Here is a 16527-nt window from a genome sequence, read left to right as displayed (position 1 = left end):
CTTCCACCAGTTTTATTGAGAGGCCTCGTCGTGCCAAAATGAAAACTAGTCCAGTGATAACCACTTTGGTTGCTGCTTTTCAGAATAACTCGATTTTTTTTTATAAAACATACACATTTTAGTTCTTACCCAGAGTGAGTCCACATTTCAATACTCATTCAAAATCCATTTGAGGAGGTGGACAGGACAAAGCTCATTTTGAGTGCTTTTTGTGCTGACTGATATTATAGCCATAAAAATAAATTGAAAAGTAGCAGCAGCTAAGAATGACAAGTAGCACACACTGCACTGACCCATGTGGCAGTGTGAGATGCCAGGTACATAGAGGAGCTATCTCCCCAGCGCCATGACATGACATTGCCATACCGCAACCTCCATCTGAAAACATTCCATTGAGTGTGGCCACTGCAGAAGGCCTAACTACTCAATTTAATAATAATGGAGTAGCTAGTCATCTTAACCACTATTCACGCTGGTCACCAGCTTGCTGGTCTCATGAGCTCTCTCTCAGGTTGCATGGTCCTCGTGCATCACACTTTGGGTTGGAGGTAGTTTCCCCGAATAGGATGCCTTCAAGGAACTCACAGTTTGTGCAAGAGAAATTCATTTTCACTGCCAGTCTGAACAGAAAAGGGGAATAAGAGCACAGTGATAGGAGTAATGGGAGTAATTGAGTAAAAAGGATAAAAGTCAAACATTGGCTTTTGCAAAGAAAAAAAGCATTACGTGGTCTGTATTTCACTCCAGTACATTTAGAAAATGCATGCCAGTTATACTGGGATAGCCTACAAACATAAAGATCTTTAGTAGGACTGATGGCCAAATCTTTAAAAATTGCCAAATGTTAAGGCCTCTAACTTGAACAGGGTTTCCACTAAATAGCACAGTCACAAATGTCAAAATTGGTTTTAATAGTGAAGACATCAAAACTATGAAATAACACATATAGATTCATGTAGTAACCAAAACAGTGTTAAACAAATCAAAATAAATGTAATATGTGAGATTCCTCAAAGTAGCTACCCTTTGCCTTGATGACAGCTTTGCACACTCTTGGCATTCTCTCAGCCAGCTGCATGAGGTAGACACCTGGAATGCATTTTAATTTACAGGTGGGCCGTGTTAAAAGTTCATTTGTGGAAATCAGTTGTGCTTTGACAATTTAGGGGTGGTATACAGAAGATAGCCCTATTTGGTAAAAGACCAAGTCCATATTATGGCAAGAACAGCTCAAATAAGCAAAGAGAAACTACAGTCGATTATTTTAAGACACGAAGGTCAGTCAATCTGGAAAATGTCAAGAACTTTTCAAGTTTCTTCAGGTGAGGTCGCAAAAACCATCAAGCGCTATGATGAAACTGGCTCTTATGAGGACCGCCACAGGAATGGAAGACCCAGAGTTACCTCTGTTGCAGAGGATGAGTTCATTAGAGTTAACTGCACCTCAGATTGCAACCTAAATAAATGCTTCACAGAGTTCAAGCAAGAGACACATCTCAACATCAACTGTTCAGAGGAGACTGCGTGAATCAAGCCTTCATGGTCAAATTGCTGCAAAGAAACCACTACTAAAGGACATCAATAAGAAGAAGACTTGTTTGGGCCAAGAAACACGAGCAAAGGACATTAGACAGGTGGAAATCTGTCCTTTGGTCGATGAGTCCAAATTTAAGTTCCAACCTTCGTGTCTTTGTAAGAAGCAGAGTAGGTGAACAGATGATGTCCGGCTGTGTGGTTCCCACCGTGAAGCATGGAAGAGGAGATGTGATGGTGTGGGGGTACTTTGCTGGTGACACTGTTAGTGATTTATTTAGAATTCAAGGCACACTTAACCAGCATGGCTACCACAGCATTCTGCAGTGATACGCCATCCCATCTGGTTTGTGCTTAGTGGGACTATCATTTGTTTTTCAACAGGACAATGACTCAAAACACACCTCCAGACTGTGCAAGGGCTATTTTACCAAGAAGGAGAGTGATGGAGTTCTGCATCAGATGACCTGACCTCCAGAATCACCCGACCTCAAACCAATTGAGATGGTTTGGGATGAGTTGGACCGCAGAGTGAAGGAAAAGCAGCCAACAAGTGCTAAGCATATGTGGGAACTCCTTCAAGACTGTTGGAAAAGCATTCCTCATGAAGCTGGTTGAGAGAATGCTAAGAGTGTGCAAAGCTATCATCAAGGCAAAGGGTTGCAACCTTGAGAAATCTCAAATATAAAATATATTTTGATTTGTTTAACACTGTCTTGGTTACTACATTATTCTATATGTGTTATTTCATGGTTTGGATGTCTTCATTATTATTCTACAATGTAGAAAATAGCAAAAATAAAGAAAAACCCTTGAATGAGTAGGGGTATGCAAACTTTTGACTTGTACTGTATATATATATATATATACAGTACATTTATATACAGTACATTTATATATATATATATATATAAACTCAGCAAAAAAAGAAACGTCCCTTTTTCAGGACCCTGTCTTTCAAAGATAATTCGTAATTCAAAAGGCACTCGCACATCTGAGCAAACTTTTTGCAGATGCATGGCAACAGAGATAATAATAAATAATTCGTAAAAATCCAAATAACTTCACAGATCATTGTAACGGGTTTAAACACTGTTTCCCATGCTTGTTCAATGAACTATAAACAATTAATAAACATGCACCTGTGAAACGGTCGTTAAGACACTAACAGATTACAGACGGTAGGCAATTAAGATCACAGTTATGAAAATTTAGGACACTAAAGAGGCCTTTCTACTGACTCTGAAAAACACCAAAACAAAGATGCTCCGGGTCCCTGCTCATCTGCGTGAATGTGCCTTAGGCATGCTGCAAGGAGGCATGAGGACTGCAGATGTGGCCAGGGCAATAAATTGCAATGGCCGTACTGTGAGACGCCTAGACAGCTCTACAGGGAGACAGAACGGACAGCTGATCATCCTCACAGTGACAGACCACATGTAACAACACCTGGACAGGATCAGTACATCCGAACTTCATACCTGCAGGGCACAAACCCACCGTTGCTGGACTAGACAGGACTGGCAAAAAGTGCTCTTCACTGACGAGTCGCAGTTTTGTCTCACCAGGGGTGATGGTCGGATTCGCGTTTATCATTGAAGGAATGAGCGTTACACCGAGGCCTGTACTCTGGAGCGGGATTGATTTGGAGGTGGAGGGTCCGTCATGGTCTGGGGCGGTGTGTCACAGCATCATCGGACTAAACTTGTTGTCATTGCAGGCAATCTCAACGCTGTGCGTTACAGGGGAGACATCCTCCTCCTTCATGTGGTACCCTTCCTGCAGGCTCATCCTGACATGACCCTCCAGCATGACAATGCCACCAGCCATACTGCTCATTCTGTGTGTGATTTCCTGCAAGATAGGAATGTTAGTGTTCTGCCATGGCCAGCGAAGAGCCCGGATCTCAATCCCATTGAGTACGTCTGGGACCTGTTGGATCGGAGGGTGAGGGCTAGGGCCATTCCCCCCAGAAATGTCTGAGAACTTGCAGGTGCCTTGGTGGAACAGTGGGGTAAAATCTCACAGCAAGAACTGGCAAATCTGGTGCAGTCCATGAGGAGGAGATGCACTGCAGTACTTAATGCAGCTGGTGGCCACACCAGATACTGACTGTTACTTTTGATTTTGACCCCCCCTTTGTTCAGGTACACATTATTCAATTTCTGTTCGTCACATGTCTGTGGAACTTGTTCAGTTTGTGTCTCAGTTGTTGAATCTTGTTATGGTCATATAAATATTTACACATGTTAAGTTTGCTGAAAATAAACGCAGTTGACAGTGAGAGGACGTTTCTTTTTTGCTGAGTTTCCATATACAGCGATTATACAAATCATTAAGAACACCTACTCTTTCCATGACAAACTGACCAGGTGAATCCAGTTGAAAGCTATGATGCCTTATTGATGCCACTTGTTAAATACAATTATATTTAAAATCACATTTTAATAAGAGAAATTGTCGAAATAGGCGGGGTTTATGACTTGTAGCTGTGGTAACTAGTGACGACTCTTGAACGGCCCCGATGTTTCACGTATTCATGGTGTTGTCATTTGACGGTGACATAATTTCAGTGAAAATATAAAACCATGTTTACCTGTGCAGTTCTTATTTGACTATTCCGCCAACACGACCGGACATCTGTAAAAGTAGACCTATAATACTTGGAGAGTCGCATGCGTGAAACTGAAACATGAAGGTTGGAACTATTGCATTCCTGTTATGCCCTAGTGCTTTTAATAAATGGCATCAAATATACACAGGAGTTCAATTCTAAAATATGTTCTTAAATATGCCCCAATAATAATTCTAGTTTGAGAATTACAAATCATAATTGTCTGCTTTTGTAGCCTACTTGTGTCAATCAACATCGTGTTAAAAATGTGGTGGCAGTGTATTTTGACTTACTAAGTTGTCACTCTGTCCACGTTCTCTTGAAGATGTAGTGCAACTGCAGGATTTCAATACATCTATTTTGATCTGACATTTTATTATTTAACCTTTATTTAACTAGGAAAGTCAATGAAGGCCTACCCGGAATAAAGTGATGATACAAATAGCAGACTGTACTGGTGCGCATAGGCCTACCTTTCAAGTCTACAAGCCTTTTACTGCGTGACTGCCCTCAGTAGTGTACTGTATCATTCATAAGCACATTCTACAGGTCCTTCTGTCTGGTAGCCAGTACTTCGTAGAGGCTTAAGTCGGAGCAACTAACAATTTCTGCATTCGAAATCATATCTAACTGAGAAATCGTTGTATTCTTTCAGTTTCATGAACTGACTTTTTTTTCTCTCAAAATTGTCATTGTATAGATGTAGGTCTGCTATTAGGCCTACTATATTGCAAATGTACAATACAACTGCAGATTAGATTTAGAAATGAGCATTTGTCTCTAGACCTATCATAAAGACCACATTTTGATGACACTATTCACAGACTCTGCTCACTAAAGTCTTAAATCCAGTATTTACCAACAGTGAGTCTCCTATACCTGGCGAAAGCCGCATCTTCGAACCACATGTGATCAATTAAATATTTGCTGGAACTGTTTGTACATCGGTTGAGGGATTTCCAATTTTAAAAGAACATGCTGATGTAATCACGCGGATCTGTAGACGCACAGACATTGCAGAGTGAATTTTCTAGATTCTGCGCCAGATAAATTAATTATGAACTTTTCAGGCCATGTTTTAACTGTGACTGTTGAAACACATTCTGCCCATCGAATATATATATCTTCACTCCATCACACATAGAACAATTTCAGCCAGATACACAATTTTAATTCATTAATATCGACGATATGCGATGCTGTAAATGCAAGTCAATAGGCTACTAGTCAGACCCTCTGTGGTCAAGGCTTACTTATTCGATCCGAAATTCAAAATTATATTTTGTGATTCAGTAATCTAGGGAAAGAGGGCAGAATATTTTTTGATAAAAACACTGAAGAGTGGATGCTATTATAGTTTTATTATAAATATTAATAATTATAAATAATAATAATCATTGTTGTTATTATAGCTTGGTTATAGGCAACAATAGATGTTCCTACATCATCGCATGTCTTGGAAGGAATAGTGGCATAATGTAATCATCATCAATAATAATCATAATTATCATCATCATCATCATACATACATATGAAATGTTTGCATAAACAAATAGAAAACCACTTTACGTCGCCCTGCTAAGAAAGATAACCCCTAAATTAAGATGAATAGTAACCATCATATCTCCAAATATGATATATTTACATATAAATATTATACATTCATGTGTCTTTCGTTAACGTGCACAAATAGAAATTGATAGGTAGATAAAATAAAACGAAATTAAATAAAATACTGAGCTTCCTCCTATGCTTCTCCCTTTATGTCCTCCATCAGGTGATTACTGCCAAGAACGCAATTTAATTGTTTTATGTATATCCAGAGTAAAGCAACGTTAATCTTCCCTTTTATTTTTTTTTAAGTGCAATACATATGAACCCGCGATACACATTTTTGCAGGATTCAATCACTGTTACAAACTTAAAACATTATATAAATTAAGTAAAGTGTGAGGGGAAACCATTTTACCATTAGAGAAACACACAATGTGCATTTATTTTACAAATGTACTTCAATTGCGTCACAACCGGTATTCTTTACACTTAAAATATGTGGCTAATTTCATTTCCATTTATTTTGTAAATATATATTTAAAAAAAATATTATAGTCCACAGACCCAATGGGGTTCCCTGTTAAGCTTGTTCTGATATTTTTTTGGAGGCCCTAATGGTTGAAAATTGGGCCCTACAAACTTGTGGATCTTATTACTTCACTATGAAATGCAATGTATATGTCAAGTTTCAAAAACAAAACTAAACATGAAAATATACGCTATGCTTTTTGCATTTGACAAAGCTGTAACGATGTCAGACGTCGGAACAACTAAGAGGAAGAGACTCAGCAGTGCTTTCTATACAAAAAAAAGTTTTTTACACATAAATATTCACAGTAATATAATTTCTATTGAATACAACTCACGTTTCTATTTACATGTAAGTATCATCTTCGTAATGTTCAAACTTCTATAAATGGTGTCCATGTTTTGGCCACTGTTCCAGACTACACAATTGCGTCTATTCCTTTGATCCTCCGTCCTCGTGCAAACTTATTCATTTAAAATTTTGGACGAAAAAAGAGACACAACCTGCACCAGTTCCACGATGAAATGTTTCATCAAACGTATTTTTCCCCGTGTCTGTCTACGAACTGTCGTTTTCTGATGTATTAATAAGGAGTGAGGAGATTGGTTTGTGTTTTTTCAGTAATTGTGTTATTTTCTCGTCGTCTGAGTTAGGGTCCAACGGCTTGTTATAATCATCATCGTCGTCTTCATTCTCCGAGGCCCCGTTCAGCCTCTCCGTCTCCGAATCCTGCTTCTTCTTTGCCGAAGCCATCTCAGCCGCGTGGCGTTTTCTCCATTTCGTTCTTCGGTTTTGAAACCACACCTAAAAGGTTAATATTCGTTGATTACATGCAATCAACAAATAATATGATTACCCATGACTCTATTGCAAAGATATTGATTAACAACCAGACATTTACAAATAATGTATGTAGCCTTCGCCTGCCAAAGTAAAAGGGCATACGTCTAAGTCACGTGAAGTCAACAGATAGGTTATATGTCATTCTAATAATGCATTCAGAAAAAGGGACTCAATATCTTTCCATGTTGTTTGCAAACATGCACATTTTCTATATGCTGCTGTGCAAAACGTTGCTACCATTATTTCCACATTTCCATGACATAAATTAACAAATTGTTTGGTTAAATTATAGTGTAATGTATTATTCAGTTATTAGTTATACATACTAATATTTTAGAAAAATGTATAGTTGTGAATATGACAACAATTATTTGAGAATTATCTTTAAAGATGTATTATTAAATGCAAAAGACAGCCATTTTAATTTAGATTAGTTCGACCACTGTTTTTCGACTTTAAATGTAGGCGATATCTATGTATTTATGAATATTGAAACGAAAGAAACATTATTGTCTAAAATGCATGAGGCACTTTAATGGAAAGCGTGAGACAAATTCTAACTGAGTAGAAGAGGCTATGCAAGAGGCCTTTGTGCTCCTCCTTAGTGACAGGTTAACTAGGCTATTTATTAAACATCTTATTGGACTTTATAAAGACTATTTCAGAATATGTCTTACCTTTACTTGGCTTTCTGTCATTCCCAGCGAGTAGGCAAGTCGTGCTCGCTCCGGTCCAGCCAGATATTTCGTTTGTTCAAAAGTCTTTTCTAGGGCAAATATTTGCTGTCCAGAGAAGGTGGGACGTGTGTGCTTTCTTTTTCCATCTTTGTCAAGCAGTATAGAATTTTGATCTGAAAATGTAAAACATAAAGCTTCTAATTCATTAAACGAAATGTCGCCTATTGTTATGCATTGATAGAATGTGCCAATATTAGGCTATTGACATTTATTTGATGTTGGGATGGGCCTACTGTTAGGCTATTCTCATTATAATATCACAATCAACTTAATTTGAGCTGTTATAAAATAAGCCTTCGTTAGTCAATTTTAATGCACATTGCAGCTAAACACTCAAGTCAGATCTGCTTCCGTTTTTAGTATGAAATATCATAGGCTACTCGGGAATAATTAATAACCCCTCCAGCCCATAGGCCTACATCATGCATCAAAATACGATAAACTGAAGTTCAGATAGCTCAAAAACGTGGACTAGTTACTTACGCGGTGAACATGCGAATCTGGCGTCTCTCCAATGTGGGCTTTGCATGACTCCTGGCCAGAATATCGGGGTTCTTCCTGGAAGGTCTGTCAAGGGCTTGGGGTAGCGAGCCACTGCCACAGCACTGGGGCTGAAGTAGAGTCCAGGGGGTGGCGGGGGGCTCAAGCTACTGAAGCGGGGCAGTCCGGACAAGATGCCGGCAGAAGAGGACGCAGCAACGGCAGCAGCAGCTCCTGGGGCAAGAACCGAAGGACGACTGAGGATGTCGTTTATTCCATGAGGTGTGCCTAGCGCAATGCATTGATGGAGCGATCCGAGCGATGACATTCCGGAGGATGTTTTTATCCCCGGTGAGGACATCGGGATGCCACCGGGGTTTGGAGAGGTGGCAGTAGGTGATGTAGAAGAGGCCGGACCGGTGGAAGATAATGGGTAGGCTGGGTATAGTGGGGTCTTCATCTCCGTCATGCTATGCAGAGCCGCTAAAGGTGCGGTGCTTAGGAGGAAAGCGCTCTGTCGGGACCCGTCCATCTGCCCCACTGCTAACATAACCGAGACTAGGTAAATGTGACGGTTTTCTCAAAAAAATATCCTCAATGCTCACGCTCTCAAGATGCCTAATAATGCAAAGTTTTGCTCAAATCGACCAACAGACAAAACAATACACGTTTCCTTTGGGGTAGGCCTATATTAGCCCAAATCTTCAAAATGTGCACGCCTGAAAAATGGTCTATCTAAAATGAAAATGTCCTGTTTTAAAACTAAACCATGGCAAAATGAAATCCCAGATTAATTTCGCAGGGATTCAAAAGTCATTATTACAGGGATAACGCCGCTTCTTCAACCTTGTAAATCTTGGGAATGAAGTTGTTCAAATAGGATGAATTTCCGAAGTTGTCCTCACTGATTTGGGCAGACTGCTTTAGAGAAATTGATATTGTTGAATGTTTGAAATCTATTGATAAAAAGCTACCCCTTCTTTCCGATGCACAAGACGATCTTTAAGATAATAAAACATTATCATCACTTTCCGATGTCTTTTGAGGCAAAAGTAAAAACTTTGAGAGTAAACAGAAAGTAGATGAGGTGTTTATGTTGCGATTGGGTAATCCGACGGTGACGTACGCAGTGTGTCAAGTGCAAGAGCCAACAGGATTTAGGAGTGTGTCCTCATTGGCTCGCCATAATAGTTTTGATTTGCACATTCAAACAGTTGCAATCAGAACCGCATTTAAACACAAAAGGAACCGAATCAATCGAGTCAATTCTACATCTATTTTTTTTAGATAAAGGGACATCTGCATGTGCTCATTTTATTTACTTATTTTATTTTTATTTAACATTTATTAAACTAGGGAACAAATTGTTATTTACAACGACGGCCTACCAAAGGGCAAAAGGGCCTCCTGCCGGGACGGGGCTGGGAATAAAATACACATCACGACAAGAGACAACACAACACTACATAAAGAGAGACCTAAGACAACAACATAGCATGGTAGCAACACATGACAACACAGCATGGTTGCAATGCAACATGACAGCATGGTATCAACATAACATGGTACAAACATTATTGGGCACAGACAACAGCACAAAGGCAAGAAGGTAGAGACAACAATACATCACGAGAAGCAGACACAACTGTCAGTAAGAGTGTCCATGACTGAGTCTTTGAATGAAGAGATGGAGATAAAACTGTCCAGTTTGAGTTTGTTGCTCATCATGTGACATAGACTACTAGATCCAAATGTAGTTTATCCATCCATATGTATTCATATGAATTGTAGGCTAAAGCATTTCACTGTAAGGTCTACACCTGTTTTATTCGGAGCATGTGACAAATAACATTTTATTTAATAAAGAAGCTGCATAGCTTATTGAGATATGCATTTAGCCATGTATCTAAATATATGGCTCTGCATTAAGCCATAGATAAACCTAAATATGGGTAATACGCCATGATCTATTATGGAGTAATAGTAGACCAAATAGTAGGCCAAACGTTGTCATTTATGTGCTCCTGGATTAAAATGTAGCACGGTGTCTGTGTGCGTGTGTTTGTGCTTTTGTAGCCTAATTAGATCAATATTGAGAACACACAAAACTTTAACTATTCTAATATAAATACATATGGGGACTTTTTGTCTCTGTATGACATCCTCAACAGAATTGTACATGTCTTTATTGGGATATTGTTTCACCGGCTATACTATTATCAAATTATTATTGGTAACGGTCTGGTATTGATTTTAATTCAAGCATAGGTATATGCTGTCTGGGCATAGGCTATCAATTGAGAGTGAGAAAATGTAATGCACGAATAACCATTAAATTAATCGGCTATTGAAGACTTAAAAGTCTTTAACAACGGATGTCAATATTATTCTTCTGCATTGGAAAAAATAAGCACATGTATCACCGCTGTTTCAGTAGGTCTAGGCTACAGTGCACCCTATTCCTAAACTAGATTTAAGGATTGCAAGACACCAGTGACACCCTGTGGTATACTCTAATACTGCAGTTAATAAAACGCTGGATTTCACCAATATTTTCTAGCAATTACTTTATCAAATCTGGACCTCAACTGATTATATATTTTTATTCTAAGATATGGATCGACATTTACAGAATGTTTACCTGGAGGAAATGGGGGAGGGTCATACTTTTTCAATTTCAGTCAAGGGGAGGGTTTCATATTTTTTTAATCTAGTCCAGTGGAGAGTAATGTACTTGATGACATTTCAATATTTCTCATTTTATAGTTTGTTTTAGAATTAGTTGCTTATTAAGCTATATATCAATTTGTGTCCGATGCCGCCCCTCACCTCTGATTCTCGGCTGAGCACGTAATATCAAGTGCACCGATAGGCTATTTAGTGTGAGCTCAATCAAATGATCCATAGCCTATAGGCTACAAAGTTCATGCTCGGAGAAGCACGGGGCAAAGGTATATTTGTGGGATGGTATAAATAAAACTACAGTGTGTAATGCATATTCCAACCCTGATTCCCGGTCGGCTCTGCTCTTGCTGATCATAAGCATGTTTGTGTGCTGCCTAACCAATGGCTGTGCTGTGTAGGCCTACGGTGGCAGTACAGGAGACTCAAAGGTTTCTTCCCTAAACGGTGCGCGGGCGGACTAGCCTACACACCCTTCAAACTCAACTCTGGCCTCGAAACCAGTTCAACTGCGTTTTTTCATTGTTCCCCTTTAATCAGGGACTGATTTAGCTGGGTGCAATTAATTATCAGGTAGCACAGAAAACCAGCCGGTTCCAGACCTAAGGGTTGAATAGCGCTACTATAGCCTATGTTCAGTTTGAGGAGAGCGCGAAGATCCGAAGGACCAGAGGTACATTTTGATAGCTTGGTAATATAATTGATTTGATTAAAAACAGTATTTTTCTTGCCCATAATGTATGTATCAGAATTATTGAATTCACAATAAGCCAGATTCGAGTAACTTACATTGATTGTGGTGCTGAAACTTGAAGCAGCAGCCTCAGCACAATCAATCGGAGAAGGGCAGCTCATGGTGCTGAAATTAGGCACATTTGAGTAGGCATAATTCATTTCAATGTCTTAATTTTAATTAAACTTTACTAACAACAAGAGGGCTTTGTGTTGGAGCCTATTTCTTCCTATTTAAGAAATAAGAGGTAGGCCTACCTGTTTGAAAGATGAAATTAGACTTTAGATTTGTGGTCAATTTCTTCACCCACCATGCACTCTTTAAATAGTCTTCCTCCTTATCAGTGAAGGCTGTTAGGTTATATCCAACACTCGAATTTAGGGGGTATGAAAGGGTATGTATGCCATAGGCCTACCTTTTATTAAAGGAAATGATCACGACTCAGGATAAGACCCAGATGCAGACACAGGAGGTGGATAGTTAGAATCTCAGAAGGTTTATTTTAACACAGGGGGCAGGCAAAGGGCAGGTCAAGGGCAGAAAAAGGTCAGTAATATCTGGAGAGGGTCTTGAGAAGAGTGGACCAGGCTGTCTTCCAGGTACGACGACAGCGGCGGACGAACATCTGAGCAGAGGGTATGCTGACTTCTTCCTCTTGCTCAGGGAAGAGCGGGGGCTGATATCCCAAGGAACACGCAAAGGGCAAGAGACCAGTGGCCGAGCAGGGCAGGGCAGGGTAGGGTGTTGCAGGTGTATTCCATCCACACACGTTGCTGGCCCCAGGTGGTGATTGGCTCACTCCGACTGGCCGTTAGACTGTGCATGACAGGCTGGCCAATGACCCATTGAGGGTGCAGAACGCCTTCCAGAACCGGGACGAGAACTGAGGGCTGCGATCAGAGATCATGTCAACCGGAAGTCCATGGATCCGAAAGAAGTGCGGCACCATGAGCTGGGCCGTCTCCTTGGCTGAGGGCAACTTGGGAAGGGGAATGATATGAGTGGCTTTGGAAAACCTATCCACCACCGTCATGATGGCGGTGTCGCCATCTGACAGAGGGAGACCAGTGACGAAGTTCAGGGATATATGAGACCAGGGGTGGTGAGGAACAGGGAGTGGTTGAAGAAGGCCAGCCATAGCTTGCCGCAGAGTCTTATTCTGTGCACACAGTGCAGGCAGCGACGAACTCAGAGACGTCAGGAACCATGGTGGGCCACCAAAAGCGTAGGACGAAAGCCAAGGTCCAACGCGAGCCAGGATGGCAGGTGAGTCTAGAAGAATGTGCCAGGACCAGAGAACGGGCAGAGTCCGGGACAAACATCCAGTTAGCCGGGCTCCCACTTACGGACCCGACTCTCTATACCCCAGATGAGTTCAGCCGGCAGACAGGAGGTAGGGAGGATGGTCTCTGGGTCAGACGGTGAAGCCGCAGGGCTATACAGGCGTGAGAGCACGTCAGGTTTTACATTCTTGGACCCCGGGCGGTAGGAGATAGTGAAATTAAAACAAGTGAATAAGAGGGCCCATCGAGCCTGCCTTGAGTTGAGGAGCTTGGTGGTGCAGAGATATTCCAGGTTCTTATGGTCAGTCCACACTAAGAATGGATGTTCCGCCCCCTCTAACCAGTGCCTCCACTCCTCCAATGCCATCTTAACCACAAATAGCTCTCGATTTCCCACGTCATAGTTCCTCTCAGTGGGGTTAAGACGATGGGAAAAGAAGGTGCAGGGATGCAGCTTTTGGTCCTGGGCAGAACGCTGGGACAGGACGGCCCCCACTCCGACATCCGAGGCATTGACCTCCACCACAAACTGACAGGATGAGTCCGGATCGATTAAGATGGGAACTGTAGAGAATCGATGCGTGAGGTTCGAGACCACCCTGTCAGCTGCTGGAGACCACGTGAAAGGAACCTTGGGAGAGGTGAGTGCTGAGATTGCAGACTTGTTTACGCTGCTGTGCGGTTTGTTGCCGATCTTACTTTGCTACCTGACGGTTTTTTTACTTTTTCATTACCGTATATTTTTACTTTTTCCCTCACTCAACTTTTTTCATTCATATTTGTACTTTTTCCCTCACTCAACTTTTTTCATTCAACTTTTTCACCCCGGAGGTTTTATCTGGACATGGTTCGTCAGGCCTTCAAACAGCCAAAGCTAAGTAACATTAACATGATGCCTTCTAATTGCAGTCGTTGTACTTATAATATACAGGAGAACGATCGCCTTACGGCAAGGATAGCTGTGCTGCAAGCCCAGCTTCAGACGCAATCGTTAGGCAAGGGCAATTTCAGTGTAGGAAAGGAGGAAACAGCGTCTGTGCACCAGTAAGTACAGATAGTAACGTTAGTATAAACCCCCTCGCACGGTCCCCGCAGCCGGACAACTTTCTCATGGCTTCTGGAGGGAAACGCTGTAGGAATGTTCAACCGGTGTCGCTTATTCAGCCGACAGAAACTTTCAACCGGTTCTCCCCATTAAGCGAGTCGGAGTCGGAGGCCGAGACTTCTCTGGTCTCTACTCCTCCCGTTGTGGGGTCTGAGACGCCGACGGCTCCCACCATTAGCTCTGACAAATTGAAAACCCTAGTCATTGGCGACTCCATTACCCGCGGTATTAGACTTAAAACTAATCATCCAGCGATCATACACTGTTTACCAGGGGGCAGGGCTACCGACGTTAAGGCTAATCTAAAGACGGTGCTGGCTAAAGCTAAAACTGGCAAGTGTAGAGAGTATAGAGATATTGTTATCCACGTCGGCACCAACGATGTTAGGATGAAACAGTCAGAGGTCACCAAGCGCAACATAGCTTCAGCGTGTAAATCAGCTAGAAAGATGTGTCGGCATCGATTAATTGTCTCTGGCCCCCTCCCAGTTAGGGGGAGTGATGAGCTCTACAGCAGAGTCTCACAACTCAATCGCTGGTTGAAAACTGTTTTCTGCCCCTCCCAAAAGATAGAATTTGTAGATAATTGGCCCTCTTTCTGGGACTCACCCACAAACAGGACCAAGCCTGGCCTGTTGAGGAGTGACGGACTCCATCCTAGCTGGAGGGGTGCTCTCATCTTATCTACGAACATAGACAGGGTTCTAACTCCTCTAGCTCCACAATGAAATAGGGTGCAGGCCAGGCAGCAGGCTGTTAGCCAGCCTGCCAGCTTAGTGGAGTCTGCCACTAGCACAGTCAGCGTAGTCAGCTCAGCTTTCCCCATTGAGACCGTGTCTGTGCCTCGATCTAGGTTGGGCAAAATTAAAAATGGCGGTGTTCGCTTTAGCAATCTCACTAGTATAAAGACCTCCTCCATTCCTGCCATTATTGAAAGAGATTGTGATACCTCACATCTCAAAATTGGGTTACTTAATGTTAGATCCCTCACTTCCAAGGCAGTTATAGTCAATGAACTAATCACTGATAATAATCTTGATGTGATTGGCCTGACTGAAACATGGCTTAAGCCTGATGAATTTACTGTGTTAAATGAGGCCTCACCCCCTGGTTACACTAGTGACCATACCCCCCGTGCATCCGACAAAGGCGGAGGTGTTGCTAACATTTACGATAGCAAATTTCAATTTACAAAAAAAAAAACAATGACGTTTTCGTCTTTTGAGCTTCTAGTCATGAAATCTATGCAGCCTACTCACTCACTTTTTATAGCTACTGTTTACAGGCCTCCTGGGCCATATGCAGTGTTCCTCACTGAGTTCCCTGAATTCCTATCGGATCTTGTAGTCATAGCAGATAATATTCTAATTTTTGGTGACTTTAACATTGACATGGAAAAGTCCACAGACCCACTCCAAAAGGCTTTCGGAGCCATCATCGACTCAGTGGGTTTTGTCCAACATGTCTCTGGACCTACTCACTGCCACAGTCATACTCTGGACCTAGTTTTGTCCCATGGAACATAATATGTTGAACATAATAAACGGCTCTCTATCCACCGGATGTGTACCAAGCTCACTAAAAGTGGCAGTAATAAAGCCTCTCTTGAAAAAGCCAAATCTTGATCCAGAAATTATAAAAAACTATCGGCCTATATCGAATCTTCCATTCCTCTCAAAAAATTTTGAAAAAGCTGTTGCACAGCAACTCACTGCCTTCCTGAAGACAAACAATGTATACGAAACGCTTCAGTCTGGTTTTAGACCCCATCATAGCACTGAGACTGCACTTGTGAAGCTGGTAAATGACCTTTTAATGACGTCAGACCGAGGCTCTGCATCTGTCCTCGTGCTCCTAGATCTTAGTGCCGCTTTTGATACCATCGATCACCACATTCTTCTGGAGAGATTGGAAACCCAAATTGGTCTACATGGACAAGTTCTGGCCTCTGTCGGAAAGATATCAGTTTGTCTCTGTGAATGGTTTGTCCTCTGACAAATCAATTGTAAATTTCAGGGTTCCGTTTTAGGACCACTATTGTTTTCACTATATATTTTACCTCTTGGGGATGTCATTCGAAAACATAATGTTAAATTTCACTGCTATGCGGACGACACACAGCTGTACATTTCAATGAAACATGGTGAAGCCCCAAAATTGCCCTCGCTAGAAGCCTGTGTTTCAGACATAAAGAAGTGGATGGCTGCAAACTTTCTACTTTTAAACTCGGACAAAACAGAGATGCTTGTTCTAGGTCCCAAGAAACAAAGAGATCTTCTGTTGAATCTGACAATTAATCTGGATGGTTGTACAGTCGTCTCAAATAAAACTGTGAAGGACCTCGGCGTTACTCTGGACCCTGATCTCTCTTTTGAAGAACATATCAAGACTGTTTCAAAGACAGCTTTTTTCCATCTACGTAACATTGCAAAAA

At 41.4% G+C, this 16527-nt stretch overlaps 1 protein-coding gene across 1 annotated transcript; it reads right to left on the bottom strand.

Moving 5' to 3' along the window:
* Positions 1 to 5990: 5990 nt before the first annotated feature.
* LOC106568160 (homeobox protein Nkx-6.1) lies at positions 5991 to 9351 on the bottom strand. The gene is made up of 3 exons (XM_014138241.3): positions 8294 to 9351; positions 7751 to 7923; positions 5991 to 7034 (listed from the first exon to the last, which is right to left on the bottom strand). Exons 1-3 carry the CDS (start codon positions 8838 to 8840, stop codon positions 6789 to 6791), a joined length of 966 nt encoding a protein of 321 aa, XP_013993716.1. The 5' UTR covers positions 8841 to 9351; the 3' UTR covers positions 5991 to 6788.
* Between the last annotated feature and the right edge of the window lie 7176 nt (positions 9352 to 16527).

The sequence above is a fragment of the Salmo salar genome, chromosome 13 (assembly GCF_965601325.2).
Source record: "Salmo salar chromosome 13, fSalSal1, whole genome shotgun sequence".
Taxonomy (NCBI): Eukaryota; Metazoa; Chordata; class Actinopteri; order Salmoniformes; family Salmonidae; genus Salmo; species Salmo salar.
This window is presented reverse-complemented; position numbering and strand designations above follow the sequence as displayed.

What these genes read in the sequence shown, in the direction of transcription:
- LOC106568160 (XM_014138241.3), bottom strand. Translation starts at nt 8,840, where the DNA reads ATGTTAGCAGTGGGGCAGATGGACGGGTCCCGACAGAGCGCTTTCCTC. An exon ending in CAGATTCGCATGTTCACCGC is followed by an intron (nt 7,924 to 8,293) that starts GTAAGTAACTAG and finishes TTACATTTTCAG; the next exon opens with ATCAAAATTCTATACTGCTT. An exon ending in TGACAGAAAGCCAAGTAAAG is followed by an intron (nt 7,035 to 7,750) that starts GTAAGACATATT and finishes TTAACCTTTTAG; the next exon opens with GTGTGGTTTCAAAACCGAAG.